This window comes from Silene latifolia, chromosome 4, assembly GCF_048544455.1.
Source record: "Silene latifolia isolate original U9 population chromosome 4, ASM4854445v1, whole genome shotgun sequence".
Lineage (NCBI taxonomy): Eukaryota > Viridiplantae > Streptophyta > Magnoliopsida > Caryophyllales > Caryophyllaceae > Silene > Silene latifolia.
This window is the reverse complement of record NC_133529.1, coordinates 38,192,192-38,209,455: the sequence shown is the minus strand read 5'-3', so window position 1 is coordinate 38,209,455 and position 17,264 is coordinate 38,192,192. Positions and strand designations below refer to the sequence as shown.

At 35.3% G+C, this 17,264-nt stretch overlaps 2 protein-coding genes across 2 annotated transcripts; one reads left to right on the top strand and one right to left on the bottom strand.

The window, feature by feature from the left end:
* Positions 1–3,452: 3,452 nt before the first annotated feature.
* On the bottom strand, positions 3,453–16,923 carry LOC141653434 (pyrophosphate--fructose 6-phosphate 1-phosphotransferase subunit beta-like). Its single transcript, XM_074461197.1, has 16 exons — positions 16,621–16,923; positions 14,147–14,308; positions 13,708–13,829; positions 12,905–12,958; positions 12,656–12,762; positions 12,455–12,560; positions 11,789–11,852; positions 11,151–11,239; positions 10,472–10,603; positions 10,226–10,396; positions 9,983–10,098; positions 9,559–9,670; positions 9,384–9,468; positions 9,136–9,180; positions 8,481–8,549; positions 3,453–3,874 (listed from the first exon to the last, which is right to left on the bottom strand). The coding sequence occupies exons 1-16, from the start codon at positions 16,919–16,921 to the stop codon at positions 3,798–3,800; spliced, it is 1,812 nt and encodes a 603-aa protein (XP_074317298.1). The 5' UTR covers positions 16,922–16,923; the 3' UTR covers positions 3,453–3,797.
* LOC141653435 (uncharacterized) lies at positions 4,517–8,240 on the top strand. The gene is made up of 5 exons (XM_074461198.1): positions 4,517–4,673; positions 4,952–7,287; positions 7,371–7,451; positions 7,640–7,813; positions 7,973–8,240. The coding sequence occupies exons 2-5, from the start codon at positions 6,316–6,318 to the stop codon at positions 7,988–7,990; spliced, it is 1,245 nt and encodes a 414-aa protein (XP_074317299.1). The 5' UTR covers positions 4,517–4,673; positions 4,952–6,315; the 3' UTR covers positions 7,991–8,240.
* Positions 16,924–17,264: the final 341 nt, after the last annotated feature.

Sequence of the window (17,264 nt, the reverse complement as noted above, 5' to 3'; positions counted from 1 at the left end):
ATACACAAATATAATATAAATGGGTTATATTTTGGAAACAATTAAAAGGTAAATAAATCAAGCTAGATTTCCAAAAGATATAATATTTTATAATTATTTCGATTTGATTTAATGCATATATGTAATATATTTATATAAATATATAACTTCTTAAAATTGTATGGCTAAATAGTAAAAGTAACTATGTTAGTAGTGAAAATAATTGTACTAAAATTGGATATAGCAATATGTTAATAATCACTCATTTGAATAGTCAAAGTAACTATATTAGTAAGGGGAGTAGTGAAAGTAATAAAGTAATAACAGGAGTAGTGAAATTATCAATATTCATGCGTCAGTAGTGAAACTAACAATAATAATTATGGCTGGAGTAGTGAAAGTAACCGTAGTAATAACTAATATAATAAAAGTAACAATACTCACAACAAAAGAAAACATATATGAACAATTAGCTAACTAATCGATTTAAGTAAAATATTAATAGCGGGAGTAGTGAATTTGTCTCATAATTTATTTAATTGTAATTTTAAGATATGGCATAGAAAAATATATTAAAGATAAATTTATGAGTTATGCAACTTTAAATAATTTTATTTAATTGAAAATAAATTTTAATAGTAAATAGAGGTAGCCCGGGTATAGCCGGGCACCAATACTAGTATAACTAAAGATGTAAACTTTAACAAAGTAGCAATTCAACAAACACTTAATGTTCAAGAAATCAAATGGAGAAGAGACTTGGTGTAACCTCTCTTTAGCAACCAACAAATGACAAGTTAGACTCTTTTTACTCTTCCTATATTATCAACCTACTACCACCATATCAAAATAGTGACACACATAAATAAAACCATTCATATGCATCCATCAAATTCAACCAACAACTCAATACCATGAGAGGTGACTAAACATGAGCATGGAGATTTTTCACCAAGATAGTTAGGCTTATAGCTGTTCATGGGTCATCCCGTCCATTAAGCCCGCCCGTCCAGCCCGCTTATTACGTGGGCTTGGACAAGTATTTTTTACCCGAAAAATTAAGAGGGCGGGCTAAGCCCAGCCCACCAAGTTAAATGGGCGGGTATGGACAACAAGAAAATCCCGTGGGCCGGCCCATTAGGCCCGTTTATTATTTAAATCATTTACTTTTACTCTTAAAAAAAGACATTTTCAAAGAAAATTGTATCAATTTTATATGGATGTGGAACGCTAAAATAATAGGTAAACTATAACGGTTAAAATATAACGAAAATATTTATATATTGGGTAGCCTTATATATTTTAATTAATAAAACATCTAAATTGAAGTTTCGTGTTACGACCCATTAGCCCATGGGCCGCCCGGCTTTTGACTAAAGGGCGGGCAAGGGCAAGAATAATTGGCCCATAATTAAGGCCCGGCCCGCCCACTAAGGTCTTTAGGGCAACTTAGGCTATGATCAATTCTTATAAGATGAATCCATACAAATGAGAAAAGACATAAACTTTCCTACCTATTATGTAAATCCTTTAACCAAAATCAACACACAACAAATTTGCTTCAACAATCCTAAATAGATGAATCCATTTCTCTAAGATTTGCAATAGTCAAATAAACAAAATGCAAGGGTAGCTAAGCCATACATTCATTCACTTGACATATGAGAAATAAACACAAGGAAAGAGTAATTGATAACTTAGAAGAGATTAAAGAGTCTTACAATACTAAAGTTGAAAACTTTGAATAAAATTACACCAAGAAGTAAAGATTTAGCATACCATAATTTGGGATTACAACAAGAAATGAAATTACTACAAGATTAAAAGCCAAGCATGAGATTTGATGGTAAGGAGGTGGCGTTTAGATCTCAAAACATGTGGTTATTTATACCCTTGAACTTCCTTTTTAGGTCACAAACAAATGGGTTTTCGGAAATAGGAAAAAAGGAAAACCCGTCGTAAAGATCAGGGCAAAACCGCAGGCTGCGGTTTCAGCCTGCAGCACAATCTTGCGAGAGTCATATCTCCCTCGTTTCGTGGCCAAATAAGGCATGCGACTTACCATTGGAAAGCTAAGATCACAAGCTTTCACCTCCACCTGGTCTTGCGTCAATACGAGCTCTAGAACTCGAGATATACTCGTTTGAAGTCGACCCTTGCGAAACTGAGTTTTCAGTTAATCATTTTGGCTCTTGTTTGTGCATGCCAAGACTTCAATTCTTCCTTTTACTTGCATCTCTTGACTTTGCACTTATTCCCTTGGCTTACCTCTTGCTCTCCTTCTTTGCCTTGGTTGTCCGTGGCTCGGGTTTGACTTGTGAGTCATCGGCTTGTACAAAATAATTTCTTCATCTCAACTTTCCAATATGAAGTGCTTGAATTACCTTGAGATGTAAATACCAAAAACAAGTTCAAATGATCCAAATTACAACCAAAGTGGATTGACCGAAAAATACAACGATTAACACAAAATACCGACGTTGTGACAAGTTTATTCAACAAAAAATACCTAATTAGTCCGACACTATTTGACTCTATCATACCTCCTATTGGTAGAATATCTTAACGATTAACCTGATGTATTACATATACAGTAATTAACTAAAATGGAGAAAGTATTAACAAAAAACTTAATCTTAAGTAAGACCGCTTTGTGATCGACATATCCCTAAATCTAGTGAAATTAGGTCCATTTGAATTCAGTGTATGTGCCAGCCAGTCGCATCGGCCAGCAGGTCAATAGTAGGATATCATTGCAATTGCCAAGGATTATCAATTGGTCGAGTTATGCTCCTTTTTTATTTGGTGAGACATGAGTATACATAATAAAACGACCCGATTCAAATGACCGATGTAGTTAGATTGACTCAAGATCTCAATTACACATCTACCCAAATCTGAATTAATGCGACTTAATCTCAACCCAAACTTAGTTTTGCTGGACCCGAAATTGACCAGACTCAAATCAAATCAAATTTGTAGAATTTTGAAAGTCCAAAAAACAGAGCAACTATGGTTTTGTACATCTACCAAAAATATACTCCGAACCATATTGGTCATATTGCACAGTCCAACACCTGAAGATATTTTCATCAACTTTTGAATCATCTCCTGACCAAAATGAGCAATGTTTGTACCAATTCATGACTTATACTATGCTCAGTTGGTCCTAATCTAAACCATTGGATCAAGAGAATGTAATAATCATCTCCTTACATGCTTCGCCCTGTGTTCTGCTCAATTAGTTCATACTTTTAGCTTTTGAGATCATTGTTTACTCGTTATTGATTCGTTACTGCATCACAGCGTGGTATTTCTTGTTAATCAAAACTCATAAGGACATATTTTCGCCATTAGATTGCGGTCCAAATCATCCCTCCCTCTATAAAATGAGTGGCAGAAAAGCATGACATTCAGTCTCTTCTCGTGCAACGAAGTGAGAAAGAGATACCCACACTTGCAACGTTTCAAAATAAGTTCAAAGTCATCACTTGATTGGCACGACTTATAAGACGTCACTTCTGGTAAGAGTTCTAAATATAATACACAAGTACCATTAGCTCGACCAATGGTTTTTGGCTTTATTGATCGGTAAACCAATCATTTATATATCACCATTATTAAAGAAGAAAAATACTTGGTATACGGCAAAATTCAAATCACTGACGTACAAAAAGTTCAGAGCAAAATCGGAGATGGGGTGTTTAGTGCACCAATATAACGTAAAACATTGAAGAACGAGGTTATTGTCTAAAAGAAGTTTGTGAGAAAGCAGTGAATCCGGTCATGTCTGGACAGTAGTTACCTCCCAGAGTCGATCAAGCTTCAACTCCTAATTCCAGCATCAGCGTATAATTTGTACGATTAGCGGTTGGACCTGTAAACTGTATGGGACCTGAGGAGACAAAGAAAGACAAAATGAACTTGATTTTAAAGCATCAAGTACGCGTCAAGGGGAAAAAAGGATCCATAATAATATTGTATATATAGTTGTATGATTTCAGAAATTATATCATCTTTCATGAGTTCATCTGAATATTGAAACCTTAATTGTAATTATATAGCAGTCAGATCAGTCCTCTAGTTTTGACTGAACCCATGGCGTCGTGATTTACATAACACCTTATTATAAGCTTTAAATTAGACAATTACTTTGCTGATTATAGCAATGTAGCTACCAGCCTACAATTTATTTTACTCCGACTCTTCATACTAACTTTGAATACTCGTGTCTGACACTCAACATAAACATGCCACTTTGGAAATTTCATTTTAAGCCAAAACATGTGTGGAGTGGAGTATATTTTTACGCAACATACTTTGAAGTGAGTCTGAGTAATAGCTACTATGCAACATGAACTTCATCATTTTAATTTGAGTTAAGGGTAAGACAAGGACCCGAACTTTATAATTTTTTTCCGTTAAGGACCTCAACGATTTTTTATTTCCGTTAAGGAACTCAGTTAACGCCGTTACCTTACCCTTATACAAGGCCCACAAATAATTATTAAGTTAGAAACACGTGGGAGTGTGCTTTGGCATATTCTAATCATATTTGGAAATCCAAAAGGCAAAATCACACAAACCCTTCAAGCAAAACAAGGGTTTCGTTCTCCATTGAAGCAGAATAAGCACTTCAAAATTGAAAATTGAATACTTTAATTTCCAGGCAAAATTCATTCATCAGTGAACAAGTAAGTTAATTAATTTTCTTAGTATGCTTAAAGGTCTAATCTTTATATTGTTTTATCCCAATCTATGTTTGTGATGCTAAATTAATTATGTTAAATTGATGTTTATGTGTTGTAAAATATTCTAAATTATCATTTTAAAGTGATTAAATTGTTGATTATGTGCTCAAGTCTATGCTATATAGATTGGAGTACAAAGATACAATCATAACTTCATTTGGTGTTTATCGATGATGTAAATACTTGGAATTATGAGTGACTTCGTTTTTCACTTTTCACAGATTATGAATGACTTTGGTTTGAGTGAGATGGAAATGAACATGTCTTTTACTGACTTGCTAAATAGGCCTCAAATGAACAAGAATTTTGAGGAAGATATTGGTTTAGTTGGTTTAAATGTTGAAATGAAACTGGCATGTCACATGAGTTACCTGTAAATGAGATTGATTATGATGAGAACGGTAGTGACGTAGATGACGATGAGATAATTGATGCTAGAACTAAACACAAGAAGAATGAAATATTGGAGAAAGAATCTCAATATGAACTTGAAAGGTTGGGTGAACAACTTCAAAGGGATAATGTGAGATATGAGATTGACAGTGATTATGATGATGAGTTTGACGTAAATAGTCCTACAGCGTCATCGGAAGAAGATGAGTATGGGTATTTGACTACACCAGCCTCCAAGGGGAAGAATTCTAAACCTCAAAAAGCAAATGTTGATAGCTCTAACTGGATTGACACAACATTTTTTGTGGAGCAGAAATTTGAAAATGCTGTAGAATTTAGGAAGAAAATAGTTGATTATTGTGCCAGGAATGGTGTGGATGTTAGATATACAAAAAATCACGAGACAAGGTGGGGTTAAATGTAAAGATGATAATTGTGAGTGGAAAATATGGGCTTCCGTTCAAAAAAATACACAACATTTTGAAGTAAAGACCTACTATGGTATTCATTCTTGTGGAAGAAAGAATAAAGTGAAGATGACTTATAAATGGATTGCGAGACATTACTTAAGGAAGTTCAAATCATCCTTATATGAAACTTCAGGAGATAACCGACTCAGTGTGGAATGAACATGGGCTCAAAGTATCATTGCACATGGCTTTCAGAGCTAAAAAATGTGCTCTTAACTTAATTGTTGGGGAGTATAAAGAGCAAAGATAGTTTACTAAACTCCTATGCAAAATTAAATTTACAGGTCTGATCACAACAATACTATCAAGTTTCAGTTAAATGCTAACGTTTTTCATAGGATGTACATTTGTTTTGCTGCACTTAGGGAGGGTTTTCTCGCTGGTTGTAGGCCATTCATTTCTATAGATGGATGTTGGCTTAAAGGCCCATATGGAGGACAATTGTTGGTGGCTGTGGGGAGAGACGGGAATAACCAAATGTTTCCAATTGCATGGGTCAGTAGTCGATGTGGAGAACACCGAGTCTTGGAGTTGGTTTCTACAATTGTTAGTCAAGACTTAAGGATATTTGATGGTGCTTGGGTATACTATAATGTCCGATCAACAAAAGGGTCTATTGAAAGCGATTCTTTGAAACGTGGCCACAAGCTGAACAAAGAGTATGTGCGAGACATGTATATATGAATTTTAGAGAAGTTTTTGGTGGAGGATAAGAGTATAGAATGCACTTTTGGAAAATTGGGAAAAGCACAACCCCAAATGAATTTAAGGAAAACATGGACAAATTGGGTGCCATCAGCCCTGAGGCCGCCGCTGATTTAATGGGGAGAAATTATGAAAAATGGTGTCGAGCATTCTATACTCCACAATGTCAATGTGATGCAGTGGATAATAATATGAGCGAGGTTTTCAATGCTTATATCCTAAACTCAAGGCACAAGCCTATTATAACAATGCTTGAAGATATAAGGGAGTCCATTATGGAAAGGTTGCACAAAAAAAGAGACTTTTTTCGCTCAAAAAATTTGGCCATATGCCCTAGAGCTCAAGAACAGTTAGAAAAGGCAAAAATCACTGCTCGAGGTTGGAATTCTGTTTATGGTGGTAGATTCACCATTGGAGTGAGAGAAGGAGCCACACAAGTAAGATATGTGGTTGATTTATTGAACAAGACTTGCTCTTGTAATGCTTGGCAATTAAATGGCATTCCTTGCAATCATAGTGTTGCTGCGATATGGCATAATAAAGAGAGACCTGTGGCATATGTTGCCGAGTGTTATAAGAAAAATATGTATTTGAGGGCATATGACTATCTAATGGAGCCCTTAAATGGTCCAAAAGAATGGCCTCCTTCACAACAACCGCCAATAATAGCTCCTACATTGAAGAAAGTAAGAGTTGGCAGACCGAAAAAGGCAAGGAGGCCTGGACCCGGTGAGAATTTAAGTAAGACTAAAAAAAGTAGAATAGGTACTACTTGCACTTGCTCTATATGTGGCATGCTCGGTCATAATATCAGGGGCTGCAAATTAGCTCAGGGAAAGCAAGCTAGATCGAAAAAACGCATTGACTCGAGTGAAGAAAACTCCCAAGGCAAGCCATCCTCTTATCAAAGCCAAGTAACAAATCCACCCATGCATAATAGAGGATTTGGGATGTACACTTACCCTAACGGATTTCAAAGACGTGGAAATGTAAGCAAACACATATGTAATACCTATTTTCTTTTGTTTTCAAATGTTTTTGTAGTATAGCTAATAACTCTCTTTTTTGTTAGATGAGTGCAAGGAGTGAAAATTCTGTTCAAGAGACACATTTGCATCCGCAACATCCGCAAAGACGTCAAAGAGCTACTCAGGTAATTCATCTTCTTTATAATAGGCTTTTTAAATGATTGCATAATTTTGAGATTGATTTACACAAGCGTGTGTCGTATTTCATTGTTAGCATTCAGCTTAGTTTGTGTTGACATTGTAAATATGGATTATTAAAAAGACAAACCATCCCCTTTCCTATATAACCATTTGTTTGGAGATGTAATCACAGGCTAGACAAGTAGCATACTATTCCGACTTTGAAGGTGAACAAACATTACGCGGCATCACCGCAATGCAAGGCGCTGACACATTTATTCAGTCTCAAACTAGCTCTGTATCCAATGACATTCCATCTTTTGTTGATTCAAGGGGAAGAAAATGTATTTCAAGCAGCACTTTGCAGGTAGCGTTATATTTGTCGCTTATAATATCATGATGTCCATTTAATATGGTCTTTTATAGGCTTTTTTACTCCTTACGAAACACTTGACAGAGAAGTTTTGCTATTTATGGAATTATGGAGTATGTTTCAAACAATAATTGACGCCTTTTTTTTTTCTAGAGTTGGGCTCGAAAATGATTGTAGAGAGGCACATGAGCAATTGAAGAATAAGGTGGTGGTCAAGGAGGAATATCGTGCTGTTAGCAAGGAATTTAAATGTTTTGCATTTTAGTTGATAAATGAATGATAAGCTGTAATCATCAGATGAAGTTTTGCCATTCTTAGTTGTTTTGCTATGTTACAACTTACAAAGATTAACGGGCATATGTTGTCCTTGTCTTAATTAATTTTGATTGTTATGAATGATAATGGATATTGTTTGTTAAAATCTATTTTAATGTTGAAAACTTAACGGAAACTTAACGGTGTTAGTGTTGAGGTCCTTAATGGAAAAAAATAATCGTTGAGGTCCTTAACGGAAAAAACTTGTAAAGTTCGGGTCCTTGTCTTACCCTTAACTCATTTTAATTTGATAAAGAAAATGGCAACACATTCTAACTTAGACACTTAAGGTGCCATCTATGCTATCAGCAGTGTATGAATTGCAATTTGCCTAAAAAGCAGTTACCTGGACTGATGTATCTGTTCTTGATAGCCCAATCTTCTCGCATTGATGCAAATTTTTTGAAGGGTGCGCCTAAACAGGATGAAAACGAGTTTATGAAAATGCTTACAAGAATTTAGTTTTAGAAGGCGTGAGATGCACTGAGGCGAAGGAGCCCTAGCTACAAGGCGCAGAGCGAAGGTGTGCCTAATGCCACGTGATGTACTGTGTTTGCAAGCAAATTTGGATTTTCAATATAAAATATTTATGGAAAAATACCCTTTTTGAATTTTTAAAAAGGTTAATTGTAAAACAAGGTTGATGAAAAAAAGGGAAGCGTAAAATGAAAGTATTAGAATAAAGTATAGAATTCGCATGTAATGCACATTGCTTGTTGAAGGCGGACCTAAGACGTCACAACTCACGAGGCATTTTGGCTAATGCCTTACCAAGCCTTCAATTTAAGCACGCCAAGCGTACACAAAATTATCGTATCATCAATACAAAGACGTTCCAAAATACTCTGTAACTGGAACGGACTGAAATTATCAAGTCTTCTCCCTCATAACTAACAAACTGTATCGCTTGTGTATAAAGAAAGCAAATAAAAAAAATTCAAATGCTGCAAGTTTATAATTTGTAACAGAAATGAAATAACAAGCAAAGAGATTATCATTACCATCAAGTTCTACCATGGCCTTCTTTATGACTGGCTTAAACTTTCCTGCAAGAAAGTTAGAATTTCAGAGTTGGTAATTTGGTATATCATTCAATTGGTACATCATTCAATGACGATGCTTTTTTTTTTTGCTCTGTTAATAATTGTACTAACTAATGCAAAGTTGGATAAATTAGACCGTAGAATAAGGGACACACTTGTAAACTGTGATCAATCCTGAATGTTTCAATCTTTAAGAGTAAACATACCGTGTCTCCTTTCTACATCCATTAGAGAAGTTAAGGCAGTTCCACCAACCGTCCATTCACTAACTGGGGCTCCCAAATTGCCGACCTGGGTGGAAAATATGTTAGAGATATTTACAGAAGAAACCATGAGAAGACTCAAGTCCAGTGCTCCAGTGTCAGGATGTAAGGAACATACTGAAGATATGAGTCCAGTTTTTCCAGCATGAAGAAGTATTGCAGCACCATACCCCAGTGCATAACAATAGTTGGAGTCGAAGATAGTGGGAAGGCCACATCTCCCCTCGTAACTGTACAATGATAAATCAAAACACAAAAAACTGTCAATTAACATTTGGGAAAATCCAGGCTTTAACATTTTCCGGAGATGCATTTAACATGCCACTAGTCACTGTGAGACGGTCTCATATTAATATAATGCACAACCATTCTACTTCAACTTGAATTCCGACCAATATGATGTACCCATTAATCCACTAAGAAATTTAACCGACTACTCTATAGAATGGTTCCATCTCGTGATAAATTTTATCATGAGAGTGTCTCATATGAGAGTTCGTGTTTATAATTTGGACTCAACTGCTTGCAGGAAATGTGGTTACCCGTAGAAGTGAGACTGTCCTAGAAATTTTGCAGCATAAGTACCCGCCTGCCTTCTCTTTTCCAGTTCTGTTTCTACCATTTGTATAAGCATCTTCTCAGTTTCTATTTTTGAAACCTAGGGAAAACAGATATAGAGGTCAATAAGCAATAGGACAAAAGTTGTCATCAGTTAATTATCAACTTGCACTAGAAAATAGCTGCATGAAAGATGCAATTGTGATGGAATTAAAATGAAACAATACCTGAACATTTCCATGTGGATCTCTCTCAAGCAACAGCTGGTCTCTAATTGCTTGGGGCAAAAGTTCAAATAGTTGACGAGACTGATCTTTTAGTTTCTTCTTCCACTGTCCACCTTCATCAACAACACCACTTGCTAAAATCTCATTAAGCTCCGCAATTAGCTGTTGGACCTACAATCCATGCTGGTTTTAATAAACTGTAGATAATAACAGGGCAGACTTTTCGACTGAGGAATGCATACCTACCTCAGGAATAAAATCAATTAAGCCTTCTGGTACAAGTACAACACCATAGTTGAACCCGAGCTTTGAACGTTTGCAGACTATATCAGTGATGTAATCTGTTACATTTTTCAATGTCTGCTTCTTCGCATACACCTGCAGAGTGAGACAAAGGAGCCTCTCATGAGTTAGACTATGGGCATGCTATAAATGAAAACTTCACGTAAGATGTCTCACTCTATTGCACCCAACCACTCATCCATCAAACTTTCAGACATGTAATTTAAATAGAATGACAAGAAAGATCGGATGCCAAACAAATGACAACTACTAATCTACCTTGTTTGATTATGAAAAGAATAAAAAGCACTAGGTAAACAGAAGCATCCAAAATTTCCCAACAATTTAGCTGTACATTGCAGTGCTGTGTGACTGGATATTCTACCAATTTTCCCGAAAAGCAAGCCAAAGTTGAAATAAGAGAACTCAATCAAATTTTCTAATTACTGCTGGTTAACAATTCGTAAGGCTCGGAAACATTTCTGCATACTTGTAAGATTTTAAAAAATGACGCATCGCAAAATTAACCAAATTATGCTCATGATAAAGATGTATCAACGTACATGGTTCATTAACAATGCATTACAATACATACAAAAACTAAACCAGATACATACTATTCTTCATGAAAACAAAAAAGTACCTCTTCACCAATAAATGTTACGTTTGGACAGGTCTGAAGAGCACACTCTAATGTGATGTGAGAAGCTGCACGTCCCATGAGCCTGATGACTGAAAGATTCAAGTTGTACAAAAAAATGATAAACATTCTGAGTTTCTGTACATTACCATGATCTGAAGCAGAAGAATAATCAGACAGGCGACATGATGACATAAAATAGACTTGGTTTCATGTTTTGTTACAGAAAGCTAAGCCTTGAAAGTTGAAATATAATACAACAACAACAACAACAATATTATCCCAGTGCCTCAATGGCTCCCGCAAATTGCGGGGTAAGGGGGAGGGGGGTCAGATGTATGCAGCCTTACCCTTGTGTTAGCAACACAAAGAGGCTGTTTCCGAATGACCCAAGATGAAAATTGCGTCGAGAACTACATCGAAGGACCGCTACTTCACAAAAGAAAGAAGCGCAGCCACTTTAGGGAGCCATTTTGATTTATTCCACTATAATCCATAACCAAAGAGTAATGAGTCTTTGGCTCCATTGGAAATATGGAAATTCCTTCATAACGAAGTGCACATCTCAATAATACTTCACTAGATGTTGGGGTTGGGAGATATCGGGCATGTTTATATTAATCTGATATCGTCTAACTTACAATGGTAGTATTTTCCAGTGGAGCGGGCATCAATCATGACATTTCCTATCATTTCTGCATAGACCTGTGCACATTTACTAATAATAAGTTAGTACTATTAATAATTCTATCAAAACAATTGAGTGTGACTTAAAGTCGTAAACTCTGGGATGATTGGCCGATAGGGGAACGAGCATAACTGACAGTTTTGACAAGACTTGCTTCTGCAAGCAACAACTTTCTCTAAAGACTTGTTATTCAACATTGTCTAGCTTGAAAGACAATGAAGGATTTGAGAAGATGACTAATGTTTACTTATAGTTATGTACTTGTCTTATCACACACTCATGATTCACAAAGCGTATTCATTCATGAACCCAATGGCGAAGAGTGGATGGACTGAATTCAGTCCAAGATTGGTTAGATAAATGGCAGATGCTAAAAAAGAACGAGAAGGAGCCATATGCATATGATATACTGTATGTTCTTAATTTCTAAGGCTTTTGAGATACGAATCATACGATTAGTACAAACCATTAAAACCATGTCTTCCATAAAAGAAAACTTGTGTCTAAATATTCAATTCGACAATTCCTGTATGTTTAGCCCAGTAACTAAATGCTTTATCTTTTGAGATCAGATATCAACAGTGTAGATTTCGTTCAAGTATGAACATGACTAAATTACCTTGCAAGCAGTGTCAAACCCAAAACTTGTGGGAACTTCTTTGCATTTCAGATCACCATCAATAGTTTTGGGGCAGCCTATGACACGAGTCTTCAGATTTTTGCTCCTAAACATCAAAACAGACACGAAGTCAGATGATACAGAATTGCATAAGGTTATCATAAACAAGGATTTGCATGAGCCAATCAATTCATGCAATACCTGAAATTTTCTGCGAGAAGACAGGCATTTGTATTTGAGTCATCCCCTCCAATGATAACAAGTCCGTCCAAATCAAGCTTTGTAACTGTGTCTTCAGCTTGTTTAAACTGTTGTAAAGATACATTTTAAGTGATAAGTTAATGGAGCTACATATTTTAGCACTGAAACTTCTGGCTATGCACTTTTAACGAAAGATAAATCATGATGATCTAGTAAGTTAATCTAAACAACGGAAGCACATGCATATACCTGTTCTGGAGTTTCAATTTTGTCCCTGCCACTACAGATCATGTCAAAGCCACCCTATCAAGTATCAAAGAAAAAAACTGTCAAATAGTATATACAGCCGATTGCCTTAAGTATATCGATGGGGAATTGGGGAGAACAAGCAGAGACTGCTGAGTATATCATGTGTGAGAAGTGCATGTTGTCAAGTACTTGTAAATAGGCATTGGAAGAAGGTCATTAACTCAATATTGCCCTCCACGGTCTTAGGGTAATAGCAATGGTGCATAAATAAGGAGTTCCATCCATATGAACTCTTTAACCATTGATCTACAAAATAAGGAGCTCATAATAAGGAACCAGTTTCATGTCAGAAAAAGGTGAATGGAAGGGGGTCCACAAATATGGTATGAAACTTTTTCTTTTGAGAAGAAATAAAATGTTTCATATGTGATGATATGGCAGTGAAAAGATGGAGTATGAAACTTCAACCATTGCTATTTCCCTAATTCCCTCAAAAGCACATAAATGTACCATATTAAATCCAGTATTGTTGACTTGTTGCAACCAAATTCGGAAATTGTCTATTTGGGAGGTATGGGAATTGCTGCCTTAGGCACGCCGATATGCACAACATTACCCAAGGCTGTTTCCGGAACACATAATGAAACTTGCGTTGTTGCATTAAATGACAGCTACTTCACAATAAAAATAACCGCGCAACCAGTTTAATGAATCATTCTCCGACCTTTTGTGCTAACAACCATTTTAAAATACTTCAGGTTTGTGTCCATTAAGAAAGACTTATTCATAGGAAAATTACACACCTGATTTCTGTAGGGATGCACAAACTCTGATGTCAGTTCAACATATTTACATTTCATGACTCCAGCTGGGCCACCTTTAAACCCATACATTGTGCTTCCTTTTGTCCGGCTCTGCAAGTAATCTGAAGGCAAAAGAAAAGAAGCAGAATAACTTTTCGGCCCCAATCCCAAAGTCTTTAAGTGTACCCAGATGCATCATAAAACACTGAGTATCCTGTGAGACCGTTGTACAGAGTACAACAGGGTTTTATAATACTAACTTTTACATCTCATTTATTGATAGCAATAAAAACGTTGTATGGGCTTACAAGGCCGTTGTACATTGTACATCTGTCTAACAGGATAATTTGTGATCATGAACATATGAATGTTCATGACCACAAATTGCATGTGATGAAAGATACAAAAATTGCAGTGGGAAGGTTGTAAATATAATCACCAAAAATTCCGCAAATGACATTGTGACCACCAGGAGCCTGTCCACCAGAAAGCACGACTCCAATTTTCAAACTCTGATCTGCCTTAATTTTTGACGACCCACTAGGCACCAGAGAAGCTGAGGGCTGCCCAAACAGATTCGGGAAAAGTTTTGCAATCTCATCTGAGATCAGCAGTAATCAGGAATCAGGATATAGTCATTGATCATTCACTAAGTATCCATTTCAATTCATATAGAATGAAAAGCAAGAATTATTTGGAAGTCAAATGAACTTTCACAGTAGAACACAAGGATCTGAGAAACTCAATACTTGGTCACTATGATAGACTTATGTTCGAAGGGTCAGGCATGAGTAGTGCATACAGCTTACCCAAGTGTCAGACTTTGTTATTTTATGAAAAATTGTGAAGTTTTTTGTCTAAAATGAAAGTGTCCGAGTCTCATATTAATGTCTTAGGTGTGAAGTGTCGGATACGGAAAAGCGAGCTTATATGAAGCGTTGAAGTAACATAGAATGGTGACATGCACACACCAGCTGATCAATCAGAAACATATATGCAAAGAAGTTATCAAACTTATAGACATGGCATCAATTAGAAGAACAGAACGCAAAATCTTCAAGGAACGTAAGCTACTGTTTGACACTTTGGCCAAACAGTAACTAGTCCCATCATACCAATTTTACATAAGCTTTGTTAGCATAACTACACAAGTATCAAGTATAGTATATATTATGAAACCTTACTATTTATTATGCAAAAAGTATAAAATTTGTATTCACAATCTACTTTGAAAATATATTAATTATATATTAGTACTTTTTTACTAAGAAAAAAGGCAAATGTGAATTCAATGAAATGGAGGTAAAAGAAGAGTTCAAAAGAGTTCAGGAAAAATAAAGTCAACTCCAATAAGATTTTTAATTAGATACACAGTTTTGGTAACATATGCCCTAAGACACATTTTAAAATCATTTAAAAGGAAAGTTTTGATTAAAAGGTACATGGAAGATTAAACTACAAAGACGCTTTTTCAACTATTGTTAGATATTAAATCTAAGCTTCCACTAAAGTGGCTTTAATATGTGTCCTTGACTACATATTAAAAATATCAACCGATAAATAATTGGACAAAATGCAATAAGTGATTTTTGTTGGAATTTGGCCAAAGGAAATATCGTGCATCCAAAAATTACCAATATAGATTATTTATATAAATTTGAGTGATACACTTTTATAATTGTGTTTGTGGAGGAGGCTCTTATATGTTAAGACTTAAGACCTTATAACTTTCAATAAGAGTAGAGACTACAAAATATGACACGTTGTACATAGTCCTTCTATAGTCCTTCTGAACAGTTTACTAACCTTAAACTTCCTTGAGCTATTTATGTATATGCTTTTTATAACTCCCTCTTAATTTAATAATATTTAACACCTAATATAGTAACAACTAACAACATAAGCTTGATATCACTTGCGGAAATTAAGTTACACAACTAAGCGTTAAATTACAACACAAATCACAATAGCGGTAACATGTGACGTACTCCACTGATCAGTTAATGCAACACATAGAGGCATGTACTCCGTAATTTTCAAAATTACTTAACACAAAAAGAAATCAAATATAAAGAATTAATTAATTTAAAGATGAACTAATTTAAAGACTTTAATTTCTCATATCACCCAACAAACATCAAAGATAAGCATATAGGAGCAATGATACTACAAAACCAACCATCAACTTCATAAACCGCAAAGAAAAAGAAAAAAACACAATTCTAGCACAATTGGTAAAAGGTCTATATAATACAAAGATGCGTGTTTCTTTTTTCTTTTTTTTTTTCCATTCTCATGTGAGACCCTCACAATAATAAGCTTATTATAAAATTATCTCATATAAGAAATAGTGATACAAAAAATAGTGATAAAAGAATGCAATTTAGATTTTGATTTAGTAGAAACATGCAAAATTGCAAATCTATGTCCAAATTGAAAAACTCTAACATGAATGAACGAACGGATGAGTGAAATAGTGACTGATTTACAACAATTTCCATAGATAAAACGACTTGAATCGACGTACGAAATTCTCACTGACTTGACAAACAAGCAATAACTCTAAATCTAAATTTAATTTTCAATTAACTCTCAACAATGCGATCCATACACTAATTGCATCGGCGGAGTTTTAATTCATTATTATTCACAGCAATAACGTAACGTAATGTAACGACGCTCGAATTTCTATTTTCATTTTTTAGAACATACTCTATTTTTTTTTTATCATGATTTGCATATAAACAGCATTAAAAATAACGAAATTAAGAAGCGCACAAACAACGAATTACGGTAATTCAATTAGGCGTGTGTCTAAATCAAATATTAATAAATCGACAATTCCAAGGAAATTACGATGATAAAGAAAAAAAGTAGGTAGTCGCAAAGAAAGGAAGGAATTCAAGGACGGACCAGGATTGCCAGCAGCGGAGCTGTTAGGGCCGTCGACGATGTCGAAAGAGGAGGAGAGAACGGAGGGGAGAGGGAGGGGGATGTCGATACGACTTTTTTGGAGATCGCTGTAGACTGAGGCTAATCGTCCCGGTGTTGCCGACATTGTCGTTGTCGTTGTTGTTGAATAGAGAGGAAAGTGTGGTGAGTGAGGAAGTGAATGAATGAATAAGTTAGTTAGGGTAGTAGTAGTAGGAGGAGGTGGAGTAGGGCAGAAGAAAGCGAGTTGTTGTGGTTGGTCCAACTTGTTAGATGTGGTCATGTGGATTTGCGATCTCTATGCGTTTCTCATTACAAATATACTAGTTTTGGAACCGTGCATTGCACGGGTGATATCGAAAAATATTATTAAAATTTAAAAAACTTACATTTTTTTGAATTTAGTAGATAACTAAATTTTAGAAAAATTTTATTTTGTCTACCGAACACTTTTGATAAGTTATGTTGCTTAATTTTATTCGAAATACTTTGCTTCTTTTTTTCTAGACTTTCTAAATTATGAGAGATGAAATCTGAAAAGCGAAAATAAAAGTTATTGTAGATTTCATAACCTGTTTATTTACGCAATATTCATTTAATTTTAGTCATTGGTGTATGCTATTAAT